This window comes from Ascaphus truei, unplaced genomic scaffold (assembly GCF_040206685.1).
Source record: "Ascaphus truei isolate aAscTru1 unplaced genomic scaffold, aAscTru1.hap1 HAP1_SCAFFOLD_955, whole genome shotgun sequence".
Lineage (NCBI taxonomy): Eukaryota > Metazoa > Chordata > Amphibia > Anura > Ascaphidae > Ascaphus > Ascaphus truei.
The window spans coordinates 41,472-65,257 of record NW_027457294.1 but is presented as its reverse complement, the minus strand read 5'-3'; the positions used below and the strand labels follow the sequence as shown (position 1 = coordinate 65,257).

The 23,786-nt window shown below is 50.8% G+C and overlaps 1 protein-coding gene across 2 annotated transcripts in view; it reads left to right on the top strand.

Annotated features, from left to right (window-relative positions):
- The window catches only part of POLE (DNA polymerase epsilon, catalytic subunit), a 58,209-nt gene extending 34,484 nt beyond the window's left edge, over nucleotides 1-23,725 (top strand). For both annotated transcript variants that reach the window (XM_075585144.1, XM_075585143.1), the window contains exons 30-49: nucleotides 1,691-1,903; nucleotides 2,474-2,686; nucleotides 3,370-3,513; nucleotides 4,170-4,310; nucleotides 6,085-6,238; nucleotides 6,485-6,591; nucleotides 8,943-9,119; nucleotides 10,934-11,157; nucleotides 14,113-14,333; nucleotides 14,744-14,945; nucleotides 15,040-15,213; nucleotides 17,930-18,055; nucleotides 18,152-18,284; nucleotides 18,424-18,607; nucleotides 19,032-19,163; nucleotides 19,904-20,097; nucleotides 20,416-20,616; nucleotides 20,709-20,834; nucleotides 22,467-22,556; nucleotides 23,377-23,725. In XM_075585144.1, coding sequence (XP_075441259.1) covers nucleotides 1,691-1,903; nucleotides 2,474-2,686; nucleotides 3,370-3,513; nucleotides 4,170-4,310; nucleotides 6,085-6,238; nucleotides 6,485-6,591; nucleotides 8,943-9,119; nucleotides 10,934-11,157; nucleotides 14,113-14,333; nucleotides 14,744-14,945; nucleotides 15,040-15,213; nucleotides 17,930-18,055; nucleotides 18,152-18,284; nucleotides 18,424-18,607; nucleotides 19,032-19,163; nucleotides 19,904-20,097; nucleotides 20,416-20,616; nucleotides 20,709-20,834; nucleotides 22,467-22,556; nucleotides 23,377-23,490 — 3,270 coding nt within the window. In that variant the 3' untranslated portion in view covers nucleotides 23,491-23,725. The remainder of the gene's footprint in view (nucleotides 1-1,690; nucleotides 1,904-2,473; nucleotides 2,687-3,369; nucleotides 3,514-4,169; nucleotides 4,311-6,084; nucleotides 6,239-6,484; nucleotides 6,592-8,942; nucleotides 9,120-10,933; nucleotides 11,158-14,112; nucleotides 14,334-14,743; nucleotides 14,946-15,039; nucleotides 15,214-17,929; nucleotides 18,056-18,151; nucleotides 18,285-18,423; nucleotides 18,608-19,031; nucleotides 19,164-19,903; nucleotides 20,098-20,415; nucleotides 20,617-20,708; nucleotides 20,835-22,466; nucleotides 22,557-23,376) is intronic.
- Nucleotides 23,726-23,786: the final 61 nt, after the last annotated feature.

Genomic DNA, 23,786 nt, shown 5'->3' with positions numbered 1-23,786 from the left:
TGGCGGGAGGGCGGAGGCGCGCTGAGGCTGAGGGAAAGCGGGTGCTTTCCCTGGCCTTAGACAGCGTGCCGTCCGGGGGCGTGTCGGCGGGCAGGCCAGTCATTGGGCGAACCGCTCACGTGACCGGCGCTGCGCTCCGGCAAGCGCGAAGATTTAAAATTTCCCTAAGACCTAGGCTTCCGCGCGCTTGCGGAAGCGCAGGCGAGCCCCTACTAAAGCCGCTCTCATTGTGGCTGTAGGGGCTCAGTGCCGAGGGGAAGCGCGCCTCCGCCCGCAAGCACTATCCATGGACGCGGCCTAATGTGTCTCTGTCCTGACCTGCATTGGTGTCTCGTTACCATCATCCCAGCATCCTCGCGGCGGCGTTAGGAAATGATGTGGGGTTTATTCCGGGGCTAAGTGTTATTACAGCGGGAGCCAGTAAATAAGAATTAACTGCTCCATTATTGCGATTTTTTCCCCCCACCCCCCTCCCCTCCAAGTCAGACCATTTACTAAACTAATTAGATCAGATATCGTGCATGATTTCTGTGATCTCATGGGCTGATGTTTCTGCTAATGGGATATTTGTTTCTGCCGGCATTAAGGAGCTAAATTCCCATTCTGGTGCTGGGGAAATAGGGTTAACCCTTCAAGTGCGAATACCTCAGGCTTTGGGAAGAACGGGTAAAATGGTACGCACGTTTTATATTCAGACACATTATTGTGTGAATATAATGTATATTTATACCCCCCCCCCAAAAAACGCTCCAATATATTGAGCGTTACCTCTCCTTTTCAAGTATGTCCTGGGCACAGAGTTCTGATGAGATACATGGTTACATTAAATGAACAGGTTATACATGATATATATATATATATATATATATATATATATATATATATATATATATATATATATATATATATATATATATATATATATATATATATATATATATATATATATATATATCTATATCCATTGCATGAACTAATAAGTAAACATGGGAAGAATGTTGATCCAGGGAATAATCCGATTGCCAATACTTGGAGTCGGGAAGGAATTTATTTTTCCCCTTATGAGATATCATTGGATGATATGTCACTGGGGTTTTTTGTTTGCCTTCCTCTTGGTCAATAAGGAAGTATAGATATCGGATAAAGTATCTGTTGTCTAAATTTTAGCATAGGTTGAACTTGATGGACGTACGTCCTTTTTCAACCTCATGTAACTATGAACAGTTAGACAATATCTGTTATGGGGGTATGTAACAATTATAGACCAGATTCAAATGTGAGACAGCTGAAGCCTTGAAATATACAGTGGCGGCCGCCTTTATTCTTCTGCGGCCTTTTCCCCGCGATTTTAAAAATTGCGGGCAAATCACGGGCTGATGGGGGCCGTTTTGGGCGCCTGCGGGCATTTCTATTGTTTAGCGCTAAGCGCTTTCATTGTCTAGCGCTATCAGCTGATTTCGGGCTGCGCGGAGAAGGCCCGTGAGTCGGAAAACACCCCCGCATTTTTCCGGGTAAGTTGGAGGATAGGAGGGGCCGCAGCAGTATACACACACACCTTTTTTTTAGTGGGTGTTTTTCAGCAGCTTGTCAGTGGAATGTTCCTAGCCGGGGGACTAGTCTGTGTCCTTAGCCGGGGACTAGTCTGTGTCCTGCTTGGCTCTTGCTCAGAATGACCCGGACCTCTCTTCAGATCACAGCCCAGCTGCAACAGCCCGACGCCTCTCAGACCGCAGACATGGAGGATTTTGGGGTGGCGAAGCGCTTGCAACCAGCTATACCGATAAGCACCAAGAGGAAGCGCGCTCCGGCGGCCGAGGAGAGTCAGGGGGAATCCCTGGACCTAATCCTAACCCAGTCCTGGAGAGAAATCCTGGGGCCTCCCCCTCCCCTCGGGACCACCAAGGTGAGGCATCCCCAGGGGCTGCTATTTCTGCAGCACAGAGTGCTCCGTCTGCTTCTACCTGTAACATGCATTACTTTGCCACCCAGGGGTGCTCAACTCCAGTCCTCAAAACCTAACCCCCCCTCCCCCCCCCAACAGGTCCGGTCTTCCAGATGTCACAGCTTCAGCACAGGTGGCTCAATCCTGAGCCTCTGATTGAGCCACCTGTGCTGAAGCTGGGTTATCCTGAAAACCCGACCTGTTGGGGGGGAAGCTTGGAGACTGGAGTTGAGAACCCCTGCTGTAGGCTTTCTCCCATTTGCCACGTCCTTTGGGTCCTATGTACGTATGGGACTTTTAGTTCAGGGGGTTCTTGACTCCCATTCGTCAAGACCCCCCAACAGGTCAGGTTTTCAGGATATCCCAGCCTCGACACAGATGGCTCAATCGTTCCCTGCTTAAGCACAGGTGGCTTCGAATGAGCCTCTGAGCCATCTGTATCGAAGCTTGGGATATCCTGAAAACCTGTCCTGTTAAGGACTGGAGTTGAGCACCCCTGCCATAACCGATTCCCCCCCTCACGCTTTGCAGGAGGAACGCATGGTCTGGCTGCGTTACCACAAGAAGAAGTGGGAGCTGCAGGCGCGGCAGCGCAAGGAACGCCAGAAGAGACGCCGCTTAGAGGACGGGAACAAGACGCCCGGCGTTGGAGGGGTGATCCGGGACACGCAGGCGGCTGGACTAGGCAGCTTCCTGCGCCGGACCGCACGCAGCATCTTGGACATGCCGTGGCAGATCGTGCAGGTACGAGGGGGGGGGGGTGGTGCTTAACCAGCGGCAAAAGGGGTTTACACCAGAAACCAACTCGCTAGGTTATGCAAGGGTTAACAGGAAAAACTAAATAACTCGGGCGCTCTCTCACAGATGGTAAAATAAAGAAATAAAAAATAATATAGAAATACTAATACTACCTGATTGGGGGTCACCCAGTAGATGTTAGTATGTTCCTGAGGCTCAACCCCACCAGGATCTATCCAGGATCCTCCATATATGGTGACAGAAAAGAAAATCGGGGCGCACGGGGTGAATGACCTTGGTCTCCAGATAATCAGTAGACTGTTTTAACACACACAGATATAGAATGGTATATGTGATGGATCATGTAATACAAAAACCAGTGTAGTGGACCAACCACCAAGACAATACACAGCGTAGTGCTCAAGGGGTGAACAACCCCAGTCAAAGCACTAGTACTGGTACTCGGGGGAACCACACGGGGATATAAAACACAAACGCTCTACCGGTGGGAGGCCATGTGATTTATATAGGGAGTAGGTTGTTTGACTTCATATTATGGCAGTCACATAACAGGCCTGCAGGATAGACTCAGAGGGGCGAGATGTTCCCCTTTGCCACTGGACTGGGTCAGGATGGGAGAGACGTGGTCCCTTTTTTAAGCGCTGTTAACTGCCCTGTGTCTCCCTCAGGTCGGTGAGAGCAACCAGCCGGGACTCTGCCGTCTCTGGGCCGTGATCGGCAACGACCTGCACTGCATCAAACTCAACATCCCCCGCGTCTTCTATGTGAACCAGCGCGTTCCCAAACCAGAGGAGGGGACGGTGTACAGGAAGGTGCGTTCTGCCCGTGTACTGGTGTTTACACGCACACTGCGGACACAGAGGCACAGTCTCGCTTATCAGCTGCAATCACTGGCATTTACATGAATGCACGGCTGTTATCTGCGAGCACACACACACATTAATACACGGCTGTTATCTGCGAGCACACACACGCATTAATACACGGCTGTTATCTGCGAGCACACACACGCATTAATACACGGCTGTTATCTGCGAGCGCACACTAATGCACGGCTGTTATGTGAGACACACACACAGCAATCGTAGGTATTTACATGAATGCGCAACTGTAACCTGCAATCGCAACACCCCAATGCCCAGCTCTTGCACACACGCTGCCTTTGACACCAGCATTCACACACAATAGTGCACAGATGTGCTGCCTATGGCACCTGCAGCCACGCACATACTGCTGCGCAGCCGATTTAAACACTTGTATGTAACTGGCAGAAGATGCGAAGCTCTGAGTCTGCCCATTTCCCCCTTGCTTGATGGGCCTGAAACACACGAGCTTAAACTTGACCTCCCTCGTGACTCCGCTCCTCCCTCGTGACCTCGCGCCTCCCTCGTGACCTCGCGCCTCCCTCGCGACCTTGTTCTTGTTTATTTTTTGATCCTGTATCGTATTGTGGTTCTCTCTCCCTCAGGTGAACAGGATCCTGCCTCGCTCTAATCCTGTGCACAACCTCTACGAATACACCGTCCCCGAGGATATGTATCAGGAGCACATCAATGAAATCAATGCAGACCTGTCTGCACCCGACATCGAGGGGGTGTACGAGACCCAGGTACTAACCTTGTGTTGTGGTTACACTGTGTCGGAAGCAAGTGGTCTGTATACTTGGGTCCTTCGCTATAGGCCAGGGGTGGGCAACTCCAGTCCTCAAGGGCCACCAACACATCAGGTTTAATGATATCCCTGGCTCAGTCGTTGATTGAGCATTCTGTGCTGAAGCAGGGATATCCTTAAAACCTGACCTGTTGGTGGCCCTTGAGGACTGGAGTTGCCCACCCGTGTTACAGACCGACGAGGGGATCACTTTGTAGCATCAATGGATATGATAACGAGCAAGTCAATTACCGAGTAGTCAATCAGAATCCGGTAATCAGCGCACTATAAATTATACTTCAGAGGGCTCTATACATACAGTATAATCTTCTGCCAATACTTGGCCGCACCCATCTTTGTATCTTTGCCAATTCCTCATATGGCTTTTCTTCTTGGATCTTTGCATATGGATGGCTATCTTCTGTTTCAAGCATCTTCCAAATCTTGAGGGGCTGGAGGTGAGCCACTATTCATGTTGGCAGTTAGTACGCGAATGCAAATGTCTGTAGAATGTCAGAAGCCTGATATATACTTATCACCACAATCCCTTATCTGGGAAGCAGCCGCTCCTGTGATGAGATAATAGTAATTGTTTGTTCTTGGGTAGCGCTGCTAGTTTTTACGTAGCTGCCCCATGGAGCATACAATTTTTTTATTTTTTTTGGTGCCTGAAGCACAGGGAGGTAAAGTGACTTTCCCAAGGTCACAAGGAGCCGACACCGGGAATTGAACCAGGTTCCCCTGCTTCCAACTCAGTGCCAGAGTCGGTGTCTTTACTCACTGAGCCGCTCCTTCTCCCTGTAATCCTTGCAGGTTCCATCTAGGACCTATTCTGTACCCTGTATGTTCTCACACTGCCCCGCCCTTTATATTTCATACTGTCACGTTTACCCCACCGTCTTCATTAATGAATAATTACTGGCAATGTCCAATTACTGACTTGTAATACTTCACGTTTAGGACACAGCTGCCTTTTTTTTGCGGCTTCAGATGTTATTGATTTGTGTCAATCCGGACAATGCAGAGTTGAATGTAATGGCATACAAAGCTACAACTGTTAAATGTATGTTATTTAATGAAGGCGTGTATGTATGTTAGCTCCGTAATAAAACGTGGTGAGTGAATAAGGATGTGTGTGGGGTTTTTTGGAAGGCGTCAAGGGGAGGAAATCATAAAATGATAATGAACATATCTCGGCGGTTGCCTCGGATGCTGTGCCCACACTCCCCTCCCCATCCCTGTTTTGTGAGCTCGTTTCTTTCTTTCTTTTTATTTATTCATAAAATGTTTTCCCAGGAAGTAATACATTGAGAGTTACCTCTCGTTTTCAAGTATGTCCTGAGCACAGAGTTATGATGACAAATAATACATGGTTACAATACATAGTTACATTAAGTGAGCAGGGTTATACCTTTATATACAAGACATTGCATGCACAGTAAGAGATAATATATATTATGGGCGTATGTACCAGTTACAGACCAGACCGGTAGGTTGTTCCAGTTTTGGGGTGCATCTTTATTTAGCGTGCTTGTGCTGTTCATTCGGGTGTCTGTGATGGAGAGGAGCAGAATTTATTGGAAGCCGCCATCTTTAATGTGATTTAACTGCATTGCTCCACTTTTAACAATGGGTTTTTCAGCTACTGCAGTGGAGAGAATTGGGGTATCTTGAGACTTGGGCCCCACCACCACCCGACACTCCTCACGCACTGTATCTGCCTCTTCTCTTAGGTGCCGCTGTTACTCCGCGCTGTGGTCCAGCTGGGCTGCGTGTGTATGGTCAATAGGCAGCTGGTCCGGCACCTCTCGGGACGAGAGGCCGATACCTTTGACCTGGATCACCTGGAAATGAAGTCGCTGGCTCAGTACAGCTATCTGGAGCCAGGTAACATCATGATCTCTCCTCACAAGACGTGCTGCATCTTGTATTGTATTGTATGACACTCAGACGGGATGTTCCCAACATGTGTGTGTGTGTGTGTATAGATCATTAAATCGAGCGAGCGTGGCTGGTTACAGCCTCTCCCAGGACCTTTTTTTATTCTGCTATGTTGGGGTAAGGGGGTGGGGGTTGGTGCGTGTCTGCCTTTGGTTTGTATATATGTACATGACATGATCTTTTCTTTTACAGGAAGCATTCGGCACATTTACCTGTATCAGAATTCTCAGGGGAACAAGTCGCTGTTTGGTCTCTTTATCCCGTCTCAGCGCAAAGCCGCAGTGTTTGTGGTGGACACGGTAAGAACCAGGGATGGTGGAAGAATGGCCTTGTTAAGGAGTCAGCCACAGATCCTGTGTGTAAAGATAAGGCAGGAAGCAGATAATGAATGTTTGCCCGTTCTTCTGGCATTACATTGATTGAGAAGGGGTGTTCTAGTGGAAGTGAACCACATAAGGCCTCGGTCCCGCTGCGCTTGTTGGCGCGGGCGGCAATGTAGCGAGTTCCCCACCAGCAGGGGAATCCTCGTGAGCCGGTCCCGGTCCCCCCTGGCGGCACAGCTGACTACACGCTGTGGCGCGTCAGCCGCTAGGAGACACAAGAGAATGGTGTTTCCTAGCGTTGACGCGTCACGTGGTGTGGCTGTGAGCCAATGGGGAGGGGAGGCTTCGGGAGGAGGAGAGGCTTCCGGGAGCGGGGAGGAGTGTGGAGTGAAAGCAGGTGCGTGTGTGTGTGTGTGTGTCTGCATGTGTGTGCGCGCGTGTGTGTGTATGAGTGCGTGAGTGCCTGCCTGCCTGCCTGTGTGTGTATGTGTGTATGTATGAGTGCTCCAGCCCGAGTCCGTGGAGGGAGGGGGGGGAAGAGTAGCGGGTCCCTCCTGCAGCCCGTGGAGGGAGGGGGGGGAGAGTAGCAGCTCCCTCCTGCAGTCCGTGGAGGGAGGGGGGGGGGAGAGTAGCGGGTCCCTCCTGCAGCCAGTGGAGGGAGTGGGGGGAGAGTAGCAGCTCCCTCCTGCAGTCCGTGGAGGGAGGGGGGAGAGAGTAGCGGGTCCCTCCTGCAGTCCGTGGAGGGAGGGGGGGGAGAGTAGCAGCTCCCTCCTGCAGTCCGTGGAGGGAGGGGGGGGAGAGTAGCGGGTCCCTCCGCTCAAGCCACGCCCCCCCTCCCTGTCAAACCTCCCACCTCCCGCCCACCTCCCGCTCCCTACAGACCGCATATCGCGGTCTGTGTATCTCAGCGCACCGCCTGTCAGCAGTGCGGGTGCGCTGACTCTGGGAGCGGGGCCTTAGCCTTAGAAGCAGGGCACTACGGATTTACTGCAAAAACTAATTGCAGCTGCACACCGTTATAACGCGGTGCTCGGGGTCCACATTATGAGACCGCGTTATAACGGTGATCGGCGGCGCAAGGTCTTACCTGGTATCTGCAGTTCTCTCCCTGCATACCTTTTGATCAATGACAGACCAACAGTGAATACATTTTATATATTACACGTGCATGAATCGAACCCATGACCCTTCATATACTCGTAGCGATTCACTAGCTGCAACACCACAGGGATGGTGTGATGAATCTGACTCTATAAAGAAACTTAACATCTCCCTGGACTGTACCGTGCAGTAGAAATTGTTTCTTTTTAGAGAATCGCTACCAGCATTTGAAGGGTCATGTGTTCGATTCCTGCATGGTTTGCTAAATTTTAAAATAAAATCATTTATAAATTATACATTATAATAAAAATAAAATAATAATTTATAAATTATTTTATTTATAATTTACCAGACCATGCAGGAATTTAACCCATGACTATCCATATGCTAATAAGGATTCTCTAGCTGCTACACCAAAGGGTTGGTGTGATGAATCTATGTAACCACTATATGCCACTATACTTGAAAAAGGCAGTTCTATCTGCCGAAACGTCGTAACACTGGCTTAATAAATAGTTTTTGCAGTAAAACTGTAGTGCCCTGTTTCTAATTTAGCTTGCTGACATTGGAGTACCGACAGGGATTCCCTGAATCAGGAGCACCGGTGATTATTACATTATATATCATTATACTGCATTTTATGGCGTGCAGCAGGCATCTTTTGTATTCTAGTGGAAGCGAAGGCACTATGATGGTAAACTGGTTAAAAATAAATTGTTAGGGGCTTGGTGTCACTCGTCCACAGACTGGAAAACAAGGAAAAGAATCCCAAGGGGACGCACTCACTTATAAGGAACTCCAAAATAAATACATTTTAATGATATCAAAGCAAAAACTAATTAAAACCTAACTGGAAAGGCGCATGTTTGTCACAGCTATTTACGGGGCACCGGCTATCAACCTATTTCTGGATGTGAGCACTATTGTAAGTGATCCAGACAAAAGGCTGAGTAGTAATAGTCTGGTGGACAAGGTGATATGGATAAGTATCTGCTCAGGTAAATAAACACAGTCCCATCCACAAGCCTTAACACCCAGACCAAAGAGATAAAGGGGTAGGTACACAGATTTGTATTCTAGTGGAAGTGAAGGCACTATGATGATAAACTGGTTAAAAATACATTGTTAGGGGCTTGGTGTCACTCGTCCACAGACGCCAGTTACATTGCAAGCTCTTATGATCATGTGGCGGTGTTTGAGTGATGCGGGGTCTCCTCTCTGTGCAGGTGCGCAGTAACCAGATGCCCAACCTGAGCAGTATGTACACAGCAGAGCGCAGCGCCATGCAGGAGCGGGTGGATCCGGAGCTCCTGCCCCCAGAGAAACACGTCTTCGAGGTGCGGGCAGAGACGGACCTGAAAACCGTGTACAGAGCCATCCAAAGACTGCTGCTGAGCTACAAGGTAAGAGGGAGGTGGAGAGAGACGGCAGGGCAACAAGGTGAAGGGGAGAGAGACTGCAGGGCTGCAAGGAGAGGGGGAGAGAGACGGCAGGGCAACAAGGTGAGGGGGAGAGAGACTGCAGGGCAACAAGGTGAGGGGGAGAGAGACTGCAGAGCTGCAAGGAGAGGGGAAGAGACTGCAGAGCTACAAGGTGAGGGGGAGAGCGACTGCAGAGCTACACGGTGAGGGGGAGAGCGACTGCAGAGCTACACGGTGAGGGGGAGAGCGACTGCAGAGCTACAAGGTGAGGGGGAGAGACTGCAGAGCTACACGGTGAGGGGGAGAGCGACTGCAGAGCTACACGGTGAGGGGGAGAGCGACTGCAGAGCTGCAAGGAGAGGAGGAGAGACTGCAGAGCTACAAGGTGGGGGGGGAGATACTGCAGAGCTACACGGTGAGGGGAAGAGACGGCAGAGCTACAAGGTGAGGGGGAGAGCGACTGCAGAGCTACACGGTGAGGGGGAGCGCGACTGCAGAGCTACACGGTGAGGGGGAGAGCGACTGCAGAGCTACACGGTGAGGGGGAGAGCGACTGCAGAGCTACACGGTGAGGGGGAGAGCGACTGCAGAGCTACACGGTGAGGGGGAGAGCGACTGCAGAGCTACACGGTGAGGCGGAGCGCGACTGCAGAGCTACACGGTGGGGGGGGAGAGCGACTGCAGAGCTACACGGTGAGGGGGAGAGCGACTGCAGAGCTACACGGTGAGGGGGAGAGCGACTGCAGAGCTACACGGTGAGGGGGAGCGCGACTGCAGAGCTACACGGTGAGGGGGAGCGCGACTGCAGAGCTACACGGTGAGGGGGAGAGCGACTGCAGAGCTACACGGTGAGGGGGAGAGCGACTGCAGAGCTACACGGTGAGGGGGAGCGCGACTGCAGAGCTGCACGGTGAGGGGGAGAGCGACTGCAGAGCTACGCAGTGAGGGGGAGCGCGACTGCAGAGCTACACGGTGAGGGGAAGAGACTGCAGAGCTACACGGTGAGGGGGAGAGCGACTGCAGAGCTACACGGTGAGGGGAAGAGACTGCAGAGCTACACGGTGAGGGGGAGAGCGACTGCAGAGCTACACGGTGAGGGGGAGAGCGACTGCAGAGTTACACGGTGAGGGGGAGCGCGACTGCAGAGCTACACGGTGAGGGGAAGAGACTGCAGAGCTACACGGTGAGGGGGAGAGCGACTGCAGAGCTACACGGTGAGGGGGAGCGCGACTGCAGAGCTACACGGTGAGGGGGAGAGCGACTGCAGAGCTACACGGTGGGGGGGAGCGCGACTGCAGAGCTACACGGTGAGGGGGAGCGCGACTGCAGAGCTACACGGTGAGGCGGAGCGCGACTGCAGAGCTACACGGTGAGGCGGAGCGCGACTGCAGAGCTACACGGTGAGGGGGAGCGCGACTGCAGAGCTACACGGTGAGGGGGAGAGCGACTACACGGTGAGGGGGAGAGCGACTGCAGAGCTACACGGTGGGGGGGAGCGCAGGACTACAATGTGAGAGCGCCTTCTGCTACAGCACCAGGTTTCGTATGTATGCGAAAGAGTGAGACCTAGAGGGTTTTATTTACTAAGCAGTGCTACTTCATAAGACTCCTAACAGCCCCTTAACCTTGAATGGACCACACTGACGAAGATGTGCTGCACGGGGTGTCCTGTGAAGTAGCGCTGCTTAGTAAGGGCCAGACAGACTACTAATGAGCTTGGTGTAATTAGCCTGGTAATAACCAGGCGTGGTGGGAGGTGGCTGAGCATTCTCATCGGATGTTTCCTCCCTCCTAAGGACGAGAGACGCGGCCCCACCCTGATCGCGGTGCAGTCTAACTGGGCCTGGCGGAGGCTGGCGGCGGGGATGCCGGTGCTGGAGGAGTTCCCCCTCGTCCCCGTGCGCGTGACGGACGACATCAGCTACAGCGTGCTGGACTGGCAGCGCCACGGCGCCCGCCGCATGATCCGCCACTACCTCAACCTCGATGGCTGCTTGACCCAGGCCTTTGAGATGGCCAGGTAACGAGGGCGCAGGAGGGGGCGACGGGCGCGCGAAACGCGTTGGGGGCTGGTCAAGATCTCCAAATAGAGGAACCTATACGGAGGGCATCCAAAAGGCAATGTACATAATGCAGCCGCTCCAGGAGGATGGCAGTCGATTGAGTAACCCCTAGGATGCCAGAACAATGCGTTGCTGGCCTCTCTGGCAGCACAGGGGTTAATACCTCTTTAACCCGGCATTTTGGCCCACTAGTGACCTTCCTGAGTGTCCAGGTGCTGCATTGTAGGAAAGCCATTTCATTGTAGGCTGTAATACCATTTTAGTCGCTAATATTGCCGTTCTTCGTAGATTAAATGAGGTGTTAAACAGCATTGAAACATAAGGTTTTGCCTTCAGGTGCACTTTTGAAGAAACGTATGTCTGGAAACCTCCGTTTGCTATAATTTAATCTCTAAGGAATTTTAATGTTGCCCAGCCATAATGTATCCTAACCTGCAACATTTCTGCATTCACTTATCATTTATGATAACAGGCCTTCACTTAAGGGGGCTTCGCAATACTTTAGTCCATCTGAGAACCACTCAAATTAAATACATTTATTTAGTTACACAAGAGACGCACTAAAAGCCAGGGTTGTAATAATGCACGGTTGCATTTAAATGAACCGAGGTTATACATTCAATTTATAGACAAGGTTACTATTGTGTTAGGAGAGGTAGGAGAGGCCTGCAGTGTGCTGTGTTAGGAGAGGCCTGCAGTGTGCTGTGGTAGGAGAGGCCTGCAGTGTGCTGTGGTAGGAGAGGCCTGCAGTGTGCTGTGTTTGGAGAGGTAGGAGAGGCCTGCAGTGTACTGTGTTAGGAGAGGCCTGCAGTGTGCTGTGTTAGGAGAGGTAGGAGAGGCCTGCAGTGTGCTGTGGTAGGAGAGGTAGGAGAGGCCTGCAGTGTGCTGTGGTAGGAGAGGCCTGCAGTGTGCTGTTAGTATTTGTAGGAGAGGCCTGCAGTGTGCTGTGAAAGGCTGCGAACCCGCTGCGGCCGGTGGGGCGCGCGGCCGCGAACCACCAGACCCTTGTCCGAGTGGTCCCTGCCCCCGCTGCCTCCTTCCGGCAGGGCTGACTACGTACTGTGACTCGTCAGCCGGCCGATGCTGCAAGAATCTTGTGAATTTCGGCGTTGACGCGTCACGTGGTACGCGAGTCAGCCAATGGGGAGGAGGGGAGGGAAGGAGCTAGGTGGGAGGCGCCTTGGGCGGGGAGCAGGGAAGGAGCTGCGTGTGTGTGTGTGTGTGTGTACGGCACCACGATCGGAGCCCGCCCCCCTCCGGCTCCCTACAGACCGCATATCGCGGTCTGTGTCTGTCAGCGCCCCGCCTGTCTGCAGTGCGGGCGCGCTGACTGAGGGAGCGGGGCCTTAGCCTTAGAAGTAGGAGAGGCCTGCAGTGTGCTGTGTTAGAAGAGGTAGGAGAGGCCTGCAGTGTGCTGTGTTAGAAGAGGTAGGAGAGGCCTGCAGTGTGCTGTGTTAGAAGTGGTAGGAGAGGCCTGCAGTGTGCTGTGTTAGAAGTGGTAGGAGAGGCCTGCAGTGTGCTGGGTTAGAAGTGGTAGGAGAGGCCTGCAGTGTGCTGTGTTAGAAGTGGTAGGAGAGGCCTGCAGTGTGCTGTGTTAGAAGTGGTAGGAGAGGCCTGCAGTGTGCTGTGTTAGAAGTGGTAGGAGAGGCCTGCAGTGTGCTGGGTTAGAAGTGGTAGGAGAGGCCTGCAGTGTGCTGGGTTAGAAGTAGGAGAGGCCTGCAGTGTGCTGGGTTAGAAGTGGTAGGAGAGGCCTGCAGTGTGCTGTGTTAGAAGTGGTAGGAGAGGCCTGCAGTGTGCTGTGTTAGAAGTGGTAGGAGAGGCCTGCAGTGTGCTGTGTTAGAAGTGGTAGGAGAGGCCTGCAGTGTGCTGGGTTAGAAGTGGTAGGAGAGGCCTGCAGTGTGCTGTGTTAGAAGTGGTAGGAGAGGCCTGCAGTGTGCTGTGTTAGAAGTGGTAGGAGAGGCCTGCAGTGTGCTGGGTTAGAAGTGGTAGGAGAGGCCTGCAGTGTGCTGTGTTAGAAGTGGTAGGAGAGGCCTGCAGTGTGCTGTGTTAGAAGTGGTAGGAGAGGCCTGCAGTGTGCTGTGTTAGAAGTGGTAGGAGAGGCCTGCAGTGTGCTGGGTTAGAAGTGGTAGGAGAGGCCTGCAGTGTGCTGGGTTAGAAGTGGTAGGAGAGGCCTGCAGTGTGCTGTGTTAGAAGTGGTAGGAGAGGCCTGCAGTGTGCTGTGTTAGAAGTGGTAGGAGAGGCCTGCAGTGTGCTGGGTTAGAAGTGGTAGGAGAGGCCTGCAGTGTGCTGTGTTAGAAGTGGTAGGAGAGGCCTGCAGTGTGCTGGGTTAGAAGTGGTAGGAGAGGCCTGCAGTGTGTTAGAGGCCCAGATCATACAATCTATAAGGCAGGGTAAGCTGAAGCATTGGGTACAGGGAAGGAGAGGATTGGTGAGTTTCAGAATGCAATAGAGCAGCTGTAACATTACCTAACGGCGACACCCTTTGGCTGCCCTTTGGGGCGACTCAGGTTTTCTGTCCCAGAGATGCTTTGGTAGACATGAAAATAGCAGCAGAGCACAGACCAGGACCTCCCATCAGACATGCAGGGGGGAGGGTCTAATGAATTCCAGGTGGTCTCTGAAGTCTCTTGTCCTCACACTGTTAACCCCGCCCACGCTGGCTTGGCGGACAGGGGCAGTCGAGGCATATTAGGGTGCCTCCCTTAGGAGGCGCAACCTAGGTGTTATTTCCCAGAGATTCTTTGGTAGGAATGAAACCGGCCTCTCACAATTTAGGACCAATACAGATACTAAACTTTGACCTAGTGGATTATAGGAATTAAATGTAGATTTTAGGTTTGGTCCCATATACCCTACAGTTTGCAGCCTCAGAAATAGGTATAGGTGGATAAGACTTCTCTGTCCAACCACAGGTATTACCACCTGCCCATTGGTAACCTCCCCGATGACGTGTCCACATTCGGATCCGACCTGTTCTTCTCGCGACACCTGCGGAAACACAACCACCTCCTCTGGCTGTCCCCGAGCACCCGGCCTGACCTGGGGGGCAAGGAGGCCGACGACAACCGCCTGGTCATGGAGTTTGATGAGCGGGCGTCCGTGGAGATCAACAACGCCGGCTGCTACAACACCGGTGAGGAGCAGTGTAACCCTACGAACCCGAATGCTCCATGAGGAGCAGGGTCCTGCACCCCAGTTGTGGCAGCAGCTGACGAGTACAGCAGTCTGCCAAGTCTGGTCTAGATAAAAAGGATAAAACACAATTTAGATCATTTTAATTTTTTCTTTTTCCAAATAAAGTGTGTGTGTGTGTGTGTGTGTGTGTGTGTGTGTGTGTGTGTGTGTGTGTGTGTGTGTACTAAATAGGACTCTCATATCACAGATATACAGAGAGAGCTACATCTGAGGGCCATACCGTATTAGGCGTCCTATGACATAACATTGCATTGTAAATATGACGCTGTGTCTGTTCAGTGCGCCCTGCTAGTCTGTTCCTGTGTTGTCTTCCATCCCCTCCATGTCTCTGCTGTGCTCTCCCTGCAGTGTGCGTGGAGCTGGATATCCAGAGCCTGGCGGTGAACAGCATCCTGCAGTCCCATCACATTAATGACATGGAAGGGGCTGGCAGCATGGGGATCAGCTTCGATGTCCTGCAGCAGGCCTCTCTGGAAGACATGGTGACCGGGAACCAGGCCAGCGCCGTGGCCAGCTACGACGAGACCGCGCTCTGCTCCAACACCTTCAGGTATTGAGCTGCACCACCTAACCATTGATGCCCGAGACGTGGAGCTGAAAACAAGATGGCGGGGCGGTTACTGTGGGTGTCTCTCTCCCCGCAGGATACTGAAGAGCATGGTGGTGGGCTGGGTGAAGGAGATCACCCAGTATCACAACGTCTACGCGGATAACCAGGTCATGCACTTCTACCGCTGGCTGCGCACTCCCTCTTCTCTGCTGTACGACCCCGCGCTGCACCGCACCCTTCACAACATGATGAAGAAGCTGTTCCTACAGTGAGTGCGAGACGGGGAGATGTGACTGGGGTACACTGGGACCGTTGAGGTCTGGTATAGGTGCAGTTGTTGTTGGGTCTGATCCAAACTAGTTCAAGAACTGCAGTTAGCACACCGGTTCTGCATGTAGAAACAGTCCAGGCAGGAAAATGGTGCTCATAGCGTACGATAAACATTGTATTGTATGTCTTTATTTATATTGCGCCAAAAGTGTACTCGGCGCTTCACAAAGAATACAGTACAGGGAATTCAAATAATACATTAAGCGCAGCAAAATCAGACGGTAGGAAATCCCTGCCCCGAAGAGCTTACAATCTAAGAGGTTTGATGGGGAACTTACAGAGGCAGCAGGTGAGGGAATAAGTGCAGTATATGGCAGTGCTTGGCCAATATGGGTGGTAGGAGTGACTGTGGGTGTGGGATAGTAGCCATGAGTGCAGGCTATTGGGATGCTTAACTTGTGGGGTGCGTTTTAAGGTTACAGTATTAAATCAGAAGGTTAACACCATTTACAGGGGTAAACGTATAAGGATGTTCTCTTGGCATCAAGACAAAAATAGGCCTCCCATCAGGTAGTCCTACAATAAACAACAGAATACACAGAACCCCAGCAAGCTCATTCTAGGAGCCCCTGAGCCCCCCACAAAATATATATGTATATGTGGCAAATGTATACATCAAGCGACAGAGAAGCCCAATGCTACATCCAATATGACAAAAATACTTATATTTTTTTAAGTATTGATGACCTTTTTTCAAGAGAATATATAAGTATTTTTGTCATATTGGATGTAGCCTTGGGCTTCTCTGTCGCTTGTTGTATACAGGCATACCCCGGTTTAAGGACACTCACTTTAAGTACACTCGTGAGTAAGTACATCTCGCTCAATAGGCAAACGGCAGCTCGCACATGCGCCTGTCAGCACGTCCTGAACAGCAATACTGGCTCCCTACCTGTACCGAAGCTGTGCGCAAGCGGGGAGACTATAGAGCCTGTTACACATGCGTTATTTACATCAGTTCTGCACGTATATGACAATTGCCGTACAGTACATGCATCGATAAGTGGGAAAAAGGTAGTGCTTCACTTTAAGTACATTTTCGCTTTACATACATGCTCCGGTCCCATTGCGTACGCTAATGCGGGGTATGCCTGTAAACAATATAAAGTAGTGGCTGGTTTAAAAAGAAGAGAGCGCCTTCCTGGCTCTTTCTAAATAGAAAGACACAGTAACCAGGAAAATGTAGCGTCAAAAAATGTCTTTAAAAAAAAAAACAGTCTGGTAATCCACGTGGCCAATTTAAATATTTTGTAAAAGTTCCAACACTCGCTGCTGTTTGTCGAGTCCTTCGTACGAAGTTTCATCCATCAGAGAGTCTGTCCTCCGGTGGGCGAATCCGCCATGAATATTAGCGGGAACAAGTAGGAAAGGGTTCGGCGCGGCGCCAATCAATGAAACGGAGAACGGGGGACTGCCGTAAAAATATATTTATTTGGTCATGGAAAAAGGACATGGGTACAAAAATAGAACCACCTACGCGTTTCGCGCGGCCAGGCGCTTTATCAAGGTTGATCACGCCTCCTTTATGGTGGTCGCCCGTTCTCCGTTTTATTGATTGGCGGTGGATTCTAAGGCAGTGTTTTTGAACCGTGGTTCCTAGCAAACCTTTGGTTCCCCGGGCATCCCTAAATGGTTCCCTTCAGTTTTCAGACCATTTGAAAATAGTACCAAATACAGAAGAATTTACAATGCATCTGATCTCAGACACGCTATTAGAGAGGGTTGGGGTTCCTTACAATGCATCTGATCAGACACACTATTAGAGAGGGTTGGGGTTCCTTACAATGTATCTGATCTCAGACACGTTATTAGAGAGGGTAAGGGTTCCTTACAATGCATCGGATCTAAGACGCGCTATTAGAGAGGGTTGGGGTTCCTTACAATGCATCAGATCAGATGCGCTATTAGAGAGGGTTGGGGTTCCTTACAATGCATCTGATCTCAGACGCGCTATTAGAGAGGGTTGGGGTTCCTTACAATGCATCTGATCTCAGACGCGCTATTAGAGAGGGTTGGGGTTCCTTACAATGCATCTGATCTCAGACGCGCTATTAGAGAGGGTTGGGGTTCCTTACAATGCATCGGATCTCAGACACGTTATTAGAGAGGGTTGGGGTTCCTTACATTGCATCTGATCTCAGAAGCGCTATTAGAGAGGGTAAGGGTTCCTTACAATGCATCTGATCAGACGCGCTATTAGAGAGGGTTGGGGTTCCTTACAATGCATCTGATCTCAGACGCGCTATTAGAGAGAGTTGGGGTTCTTTACAATGCATCCGATCTCAGACGTGCTATTAGAGAGGGTCGGGTTCCTTACAATGCATCTGATCTCAGACGCGCTATTAGAGAGGGTTGGGGTTCCTTACACTGCATCTGATCTCAGACGCGCTATTCGAGAGGGTTGGGGTTCCTGAGAATTGCACATAGAGTTCCTTCAGCAAAAAAGGTTGGAATCCACTGTTCTAAGGCCTGGCTTTATGTTCAGTGCATGGCAAATGTATACGGTAGATTTCATCAGCAGTATTAAAATGAGAAGAGGGAATGAACGTGCTTCAGGCGTACGGAAGGAATGGAAGAACTGATAGGTTTGAGAGCCCACCAGAGGTACCTGCACGGACGCCCACTCTGATAAACCTTCTCTTTGCTTCCGGCAGGCTGGTGGCCGAGTTTAAACGCCTGGGATCCTCTGTGGTTTACGCCAACTTCAACCGCATCATTCTCTGCACCAAGAAGCGACGCGTTGAAGACGCCATCGCTTATGTCGAATACATCACCAAAAGGTGGGCGTCCGACCGATCCCCGTCGGACCCTCTCTCCTCACTGCCGGCTCGGGGGAGGGCGCAACTTGAGCTTTTTCTGTTTTTCTCCTCTTGCAGTATCCACACGAGGGAGATTTTCCACTCGCTCACAATCTCCTTCTCGCGTTGTTGGGAGTTTCTGCTGTGGATGGATCCGGCAAACTATGGGGGTATCAAAGGGAAGCTCCCCTCCCGCGTGCACTATGGAGAGGTCAGCTGGTGGTGCTTATGGCTGGGATGTTACAGGAGGTGGTGGTGGTGGTAATGGGGTCCGTGAGAGAAGAGGGTGGAGGTGGGTGCTGTGTGTCGTGGGTGCACTTATAGGCTTATGCCGCATCCGTTTTTGAAAGGAAAAGAAGAAATCGCATGAAGAGGAGGAGGGCAGTGACGACGAGGAAGAGGAGGCGGACGTTCCCTCGGATAATGAGGAGCCGGAGGACCAGGTGGAAGAGTCTCTGGAGAATAACTGGAACGTTGTGCAGTACTTGCCCCAGGCGGCCTCCTGTCAGAGCTACTTCCTGATGATCATCTCAGGTGAGTGGCGCCCGCCGATCCTGTGATACCTGTCCATCCTCTGTAGCATAACCCGTCTTCTCTTTCCTGTGCTCTCTACCCCTAAACCCTTCCAATCTCCTCCAGCCCTTCCCACCTCCCGCTCCCTCGGTTCTGCACCGCTCCACCATCTCCAGTGTTTTCTTTCCTATGGCCCCCCCCCCCCCGCCTTACTCACCGCGACCAACATGTTCTCTCCCTCCTGCGTTATTCACATTGGCGCTCGTCTGCCTTCCCCACTTCACTGGTGGCGGGGAAGGGGTTAATATTGTATCAAGTGTCCCAACACACATGTTTTTAACTAACTTGTAAAGTGTGTGACACACACAGACACACACACACTTCCCTGGGGTTGGGAGATGCTGACTGGTTACCCCTCGCGTTACCCTCTGCTTGCTCCCTGCAGCTTACGTAGTGGCCGTGTATCACAGCATGCGGGAGGAGATGAGGCGCAACGCCCCGGGCAGCACCCCCGTCAAGCGGAGGCAGAACACTCAGGTCTCGCAGGAGGCCGAGGGCGAGGCTGGGGCGATGCCTGGTGAGTTACGGGTCCCATGCCAGGAGTGTGCTCGGTGGGGCTCTGTGCTTGGTTTGTCCTGCGGGGGGGGGGGGGCATTCTTTGATGATAAAGGGGGCTACTTAAGTCTACGTGGGTTTGTATTAAACTGCAATAGTGCCGAGCGGTGCACCATCACATGGAAACTGCCATTGAAGTAAATTGGAGTTTGTTATATTGCCCTGATCGGCACTATCGGCGCTTAATTAATAACCCCAGTATTTCTCTCCCTTAGGGGCCAAATCTTTGACTAATTTGCGTGTCTGCATCAATTTGCACTAATTGCATTATTCTGCCATATTTCCCACCAACTGTGAAGCCTCCAACCCTATTTGATCCATTTTTGGGGGTTCATTTAGGATTCCCTAGTTTTTTATCCCACGCAGTTTTAAGTTCCTTTACTGTATTACCCTCCATCACCTCTGCTTGGAGGCTGTACCATGAATCCACTACTCTTTCAGTTGGCGATCATCACCCTTCCTATGCAAAATGTGTCCAGGTTATGAGCACTATACAATTCCTTTCTTTTGACCACTGAAGTATTTTGCTGAACATTTGCCGTCCAGGGAAATGTAAAATGGCTGCTGCCATCCACACACACGGCAGGTTGCCATGGTGACAGCTGATGCCAACGTGAACTCGACATTCGCTTCTAAACTGCGGGGACGTGCCTCTGATCTGTGACTCCGCCCTTCCTTCCCCCCCCCCCCCCCTCCCCGCAGGTCTCATCACCTTCTCCCAGGACTACGTGTCCAACGAGCTGACCCAGAACTTCTTCACCATCACGCAGAAGATACAGAAGAAGGTGACCGGGACACGTCACGTGACGGAGCCTTCCGACATGTTCCCCGTGTTACCTGGCTCCCACCTGCCCCTCAACAACCCCTCCTTGGAGTTCATCAAATACGTGTGCCAGGTGAAGAACACAACAGCGATGTGTCGCGAGGGGCGCCTCCCGGCAGCAACGGGGTTGAATGGATTTAAGGGGCAATTCTGAGCTACAAAACTATTATCATTCAACATAATGTGATCCGCGATGGGACGCGGAGCTGCAAGGACCACATGGTCTGACCTGGCTATGCGAGCAGTGTTATGTTCTTGTTATAAAGAAGTCTACTGCTGGCCTTGCGTGTGCATGGTCTCGGGCGTGCCAGAACACGCGCAGTGTTTTGTGTTGATGTGCGCACCTGTAATGGCAGATACTAAAGTGTGTGTGTGTGTTTGTGTTCTGCAGGTGCTGTCTCTGGATTCAAACATAACAAACCAGGTGAACAAGCTGAAGAGGGACCTCCTGCGGCTGATTGACGTGGGGGAGTTCTCGGAGGACGCCCAGTTTCGGGACCCCTGCCGTTCCTACATCCTGCCGGAAATCATCTGCCGGAGCTGTAACTTCTGCCGTGACCTGGACCTGTGCAAGGACCCCTCCCTCAATCAGGTCAGTACCTTCTGATGGGCACTGTTGTACAGGGGATAGCTTCCTCTGCTCTTGCTGCACTGGGCCTCTCACACCCCCTCCTCTCTCCTCAGGACGGGTCGGTGCTGCCCCAGTGGGTTTGTACAAACTGCCAGGCTGAGTATGACTCTGAGAGCATTGAGATGGCGCTAGTGGAAGCGTTGCAGAAGAAGCTGATGGCTTTTACTCTGCAGGACTTGGTGAGAACAGCAACTGGGACTGGATTTCTTTATTTTGTGTCTGTCGTCGTACTGTCTACCTTTATTTATTTATCCTCCACTCGCCATCTCTACTTTTCCTGATCCATGCTTTTCTGTCTATCCGTATAATTTCGCTGTTCTGATTCTTCAGCATTCCCTTCCCCTCTGATTTATCCCATCCTTGTATCTCCTGATTTAGCCCATCCTTGTATCTCCTCTGATTTATCCCATCCTTGTATCTCCTGATTTATCCCATCCTTGTATCTCCTGATTTAGCCCATCCTTGTATCCCCTCTGATTTAGCCCATCCTTGTATCTCCTGATTTAGCCCATCCTTGTATCCCCTCTGATTTAGCCCATCCTTGTATCTCCTGATTTAGCCCATCCTTGTATCTCCTGATTTAGCCCATCCTTGTATCTCCTGATTTAGCCCATCCTTGTATCTCCTGATTTAGCCCATCCTTGTATCTCCTGATTTATCCCATCCTTGTATCCCCTCTGATTTATCCCATCCTCGTATCTCCTGATTTAGCCCATCCTTGTATCTCCTGATTTATCCCATCCTCGTATCTTCTGATTTAGCCCATCCTCGTATCTCCTCTGATTTAGCCCATCCTCGTATCTCCTCTGATTTAGCCCATCCTTGTATCTCCTCTGATTTAGCCCATCCTCGTATCTCCTCTGATTTAGCCCATCCTTGTATCTCCTCTGATTTAGCCCATCCTTGTATCTCCTCTGATTTAGCCCATCCTTGTATCTCCTGATTTAGCCCATCCTTGTATCTCCTGATTTAGCCCATCCTTGTATCTCCTGATTTAGCCCATCCTTGTATCTCCTCTGATTTAGCCCATCCTTGTATCTCCTGATTTAGCCCATCCTTGTATCTCCTGATTTAGCCCATCCTTGTATCTCCTCTGATTTATCCCATCCTTGTATCTCCTGATATATCCCATCCTTGTATCTCCTGATTTAGCCCATCCTTGTATCCCCTCTGATTTAGCCCATCCTTGTATCTCCTGATTTAGCCCATCCTTGTATCTCCTGATTTAGCCCATCCTTGTATCTCCTGATTTAGCCCATCCTTGTATCTCCTGATTTAGCCCATCCTTGTATCCCCTCTGATTTAGCCCATCCTTGTATCTCCTGATTTAGCCCATCCTTGTATCTCCTCTGATTTAGCCCATCCTTGTATCTCCTGATTTAGCCCATCCTTGTATCTCCTGATTTAGCCCATCCTTGTATCCCCTCTGATTTAGCCCATCCTTGTATCTCCTGATTTAGCCCATCCTTGTATCTCCTGATTTAGCCCATCCTTGTATCTCCTGATTTAGCCCATCCTCGTATCTCCTGATTTAGCCCATCCTTGTATCTCCTGATTTAGCCCATCCTTGTATCTCCTCTGATTTAGCCCATCCTTGTATCTCCTCTGATTTAGCCCATCCTTGTATCTCCTCTGATTTAGCCCATCCTTGTATCTCCTCTGATTTAGCCCATCCTTGTATCCCCTCTGATCCCATCCTTTTCCCCCCACTCTCGCCTCACTCTTCCCCTCTCTCACATCCTATTTCTCCCTCTGTGTATTCAGTCCTTTGTTCTCTCCTTTTTGTTTTCATTACCTGTTCCCGGTCCCAGATGTGCATGAAGTGTAAGGGTGTGAAAGAGGCCAACATGCCCGTGTATTGCAGATGTGCGGGGGACTTCAACCTCACCATCTCCATCAAGGTAAGTTCAGATGCACCTTGGGGGGGAGGAATAGAGTTGTAAGGTCACTTGGCCGGCTCCAGGCTCACTGTTAGGCAACTTTGCCTTTGCCTTGCTCTGACTGTACGCAAATTTCATCCAGGGACATCGAAAGAAAATAAGAATAGTGCAATACAGTATACACAATTTTAAATACGAATAGGAGTTTCTGTGAATGTTCCACGTATAAAATCAGGCAGTGGGGTTATATAGAGTAACCAACTCAGAAGGACATCTAGATAACCTCTTCATACATCCATAGGGAATTCCATGAGGGTTGAAGGGGGAGGGGATTCCCACGTAGAAAAGACAAAGCAAATATAGTGTAGATTGCTTTTATATATCAAAAACACAACGTAATGCACTTACATAGGCAACTTTGAGACGCGCATGCAGTCCTCCCTGGGTAACAGCACTGGAACTGGATAGCAGCGCCTCCAATCAGCCCGGGATCCTGCTTAAACGGCCGCTTCAGCACTAGATGAAATCACAAGGTTGAAAATTCTGGAACCAAATCTCAGCTGCAGACCTCCAGCAGCAAACAAATGTCCTCCCAAAGTTCCTACGCTCAGCCAAACTCCGCCCGACGCGTTTCGTTCAAATATGAACTTCCTCAGGGGCTTTGGGAGCAGCATTTTCTCCAAGGATAGTCATTTATTATTCATTTATTTATTCATTATCACATTATCACCTTGATTTACGTGCTGGATTTCTTGGTAAACGTAAGCCCAGATAAGTAGTGCTATTTGCACTTGCACCTCTCTTTGTTTTGTCTCTGATTGTACGCGGTCTGACTTTGCAGATGTTTGCGGAGCAGGTGGACGTGTTCCGGAATATCGCGCGGCATTATCGCATGCCGTACCTCCTGGAGACCATAGAGTGGCTGATGCAGCAAAACCCTCACCTGAGTCAGTGACACGGTCACCCCACGGTATTACCAGCTACTGTGACGGACACTCTACGGTGTCACCGGCTACAATGACCGTGCGTTCCCCTAGCTGTGTGACACCCTTCAGCACCTGTGACCCTGTGCTGTAGAGACACTGCAAGACACTAGATGTATTGCAGGAAAACCTGGTCAGCATCTGACCTCCTTTCACTTTCCGATGTATAACGTCTTACTTTGTAATAAATAAATATTGTGTCATTTAGTCACGTTGATTTTGTTTTCATTCATCAGAATTCCACAGGGCAGCACAACATTGCAGACAA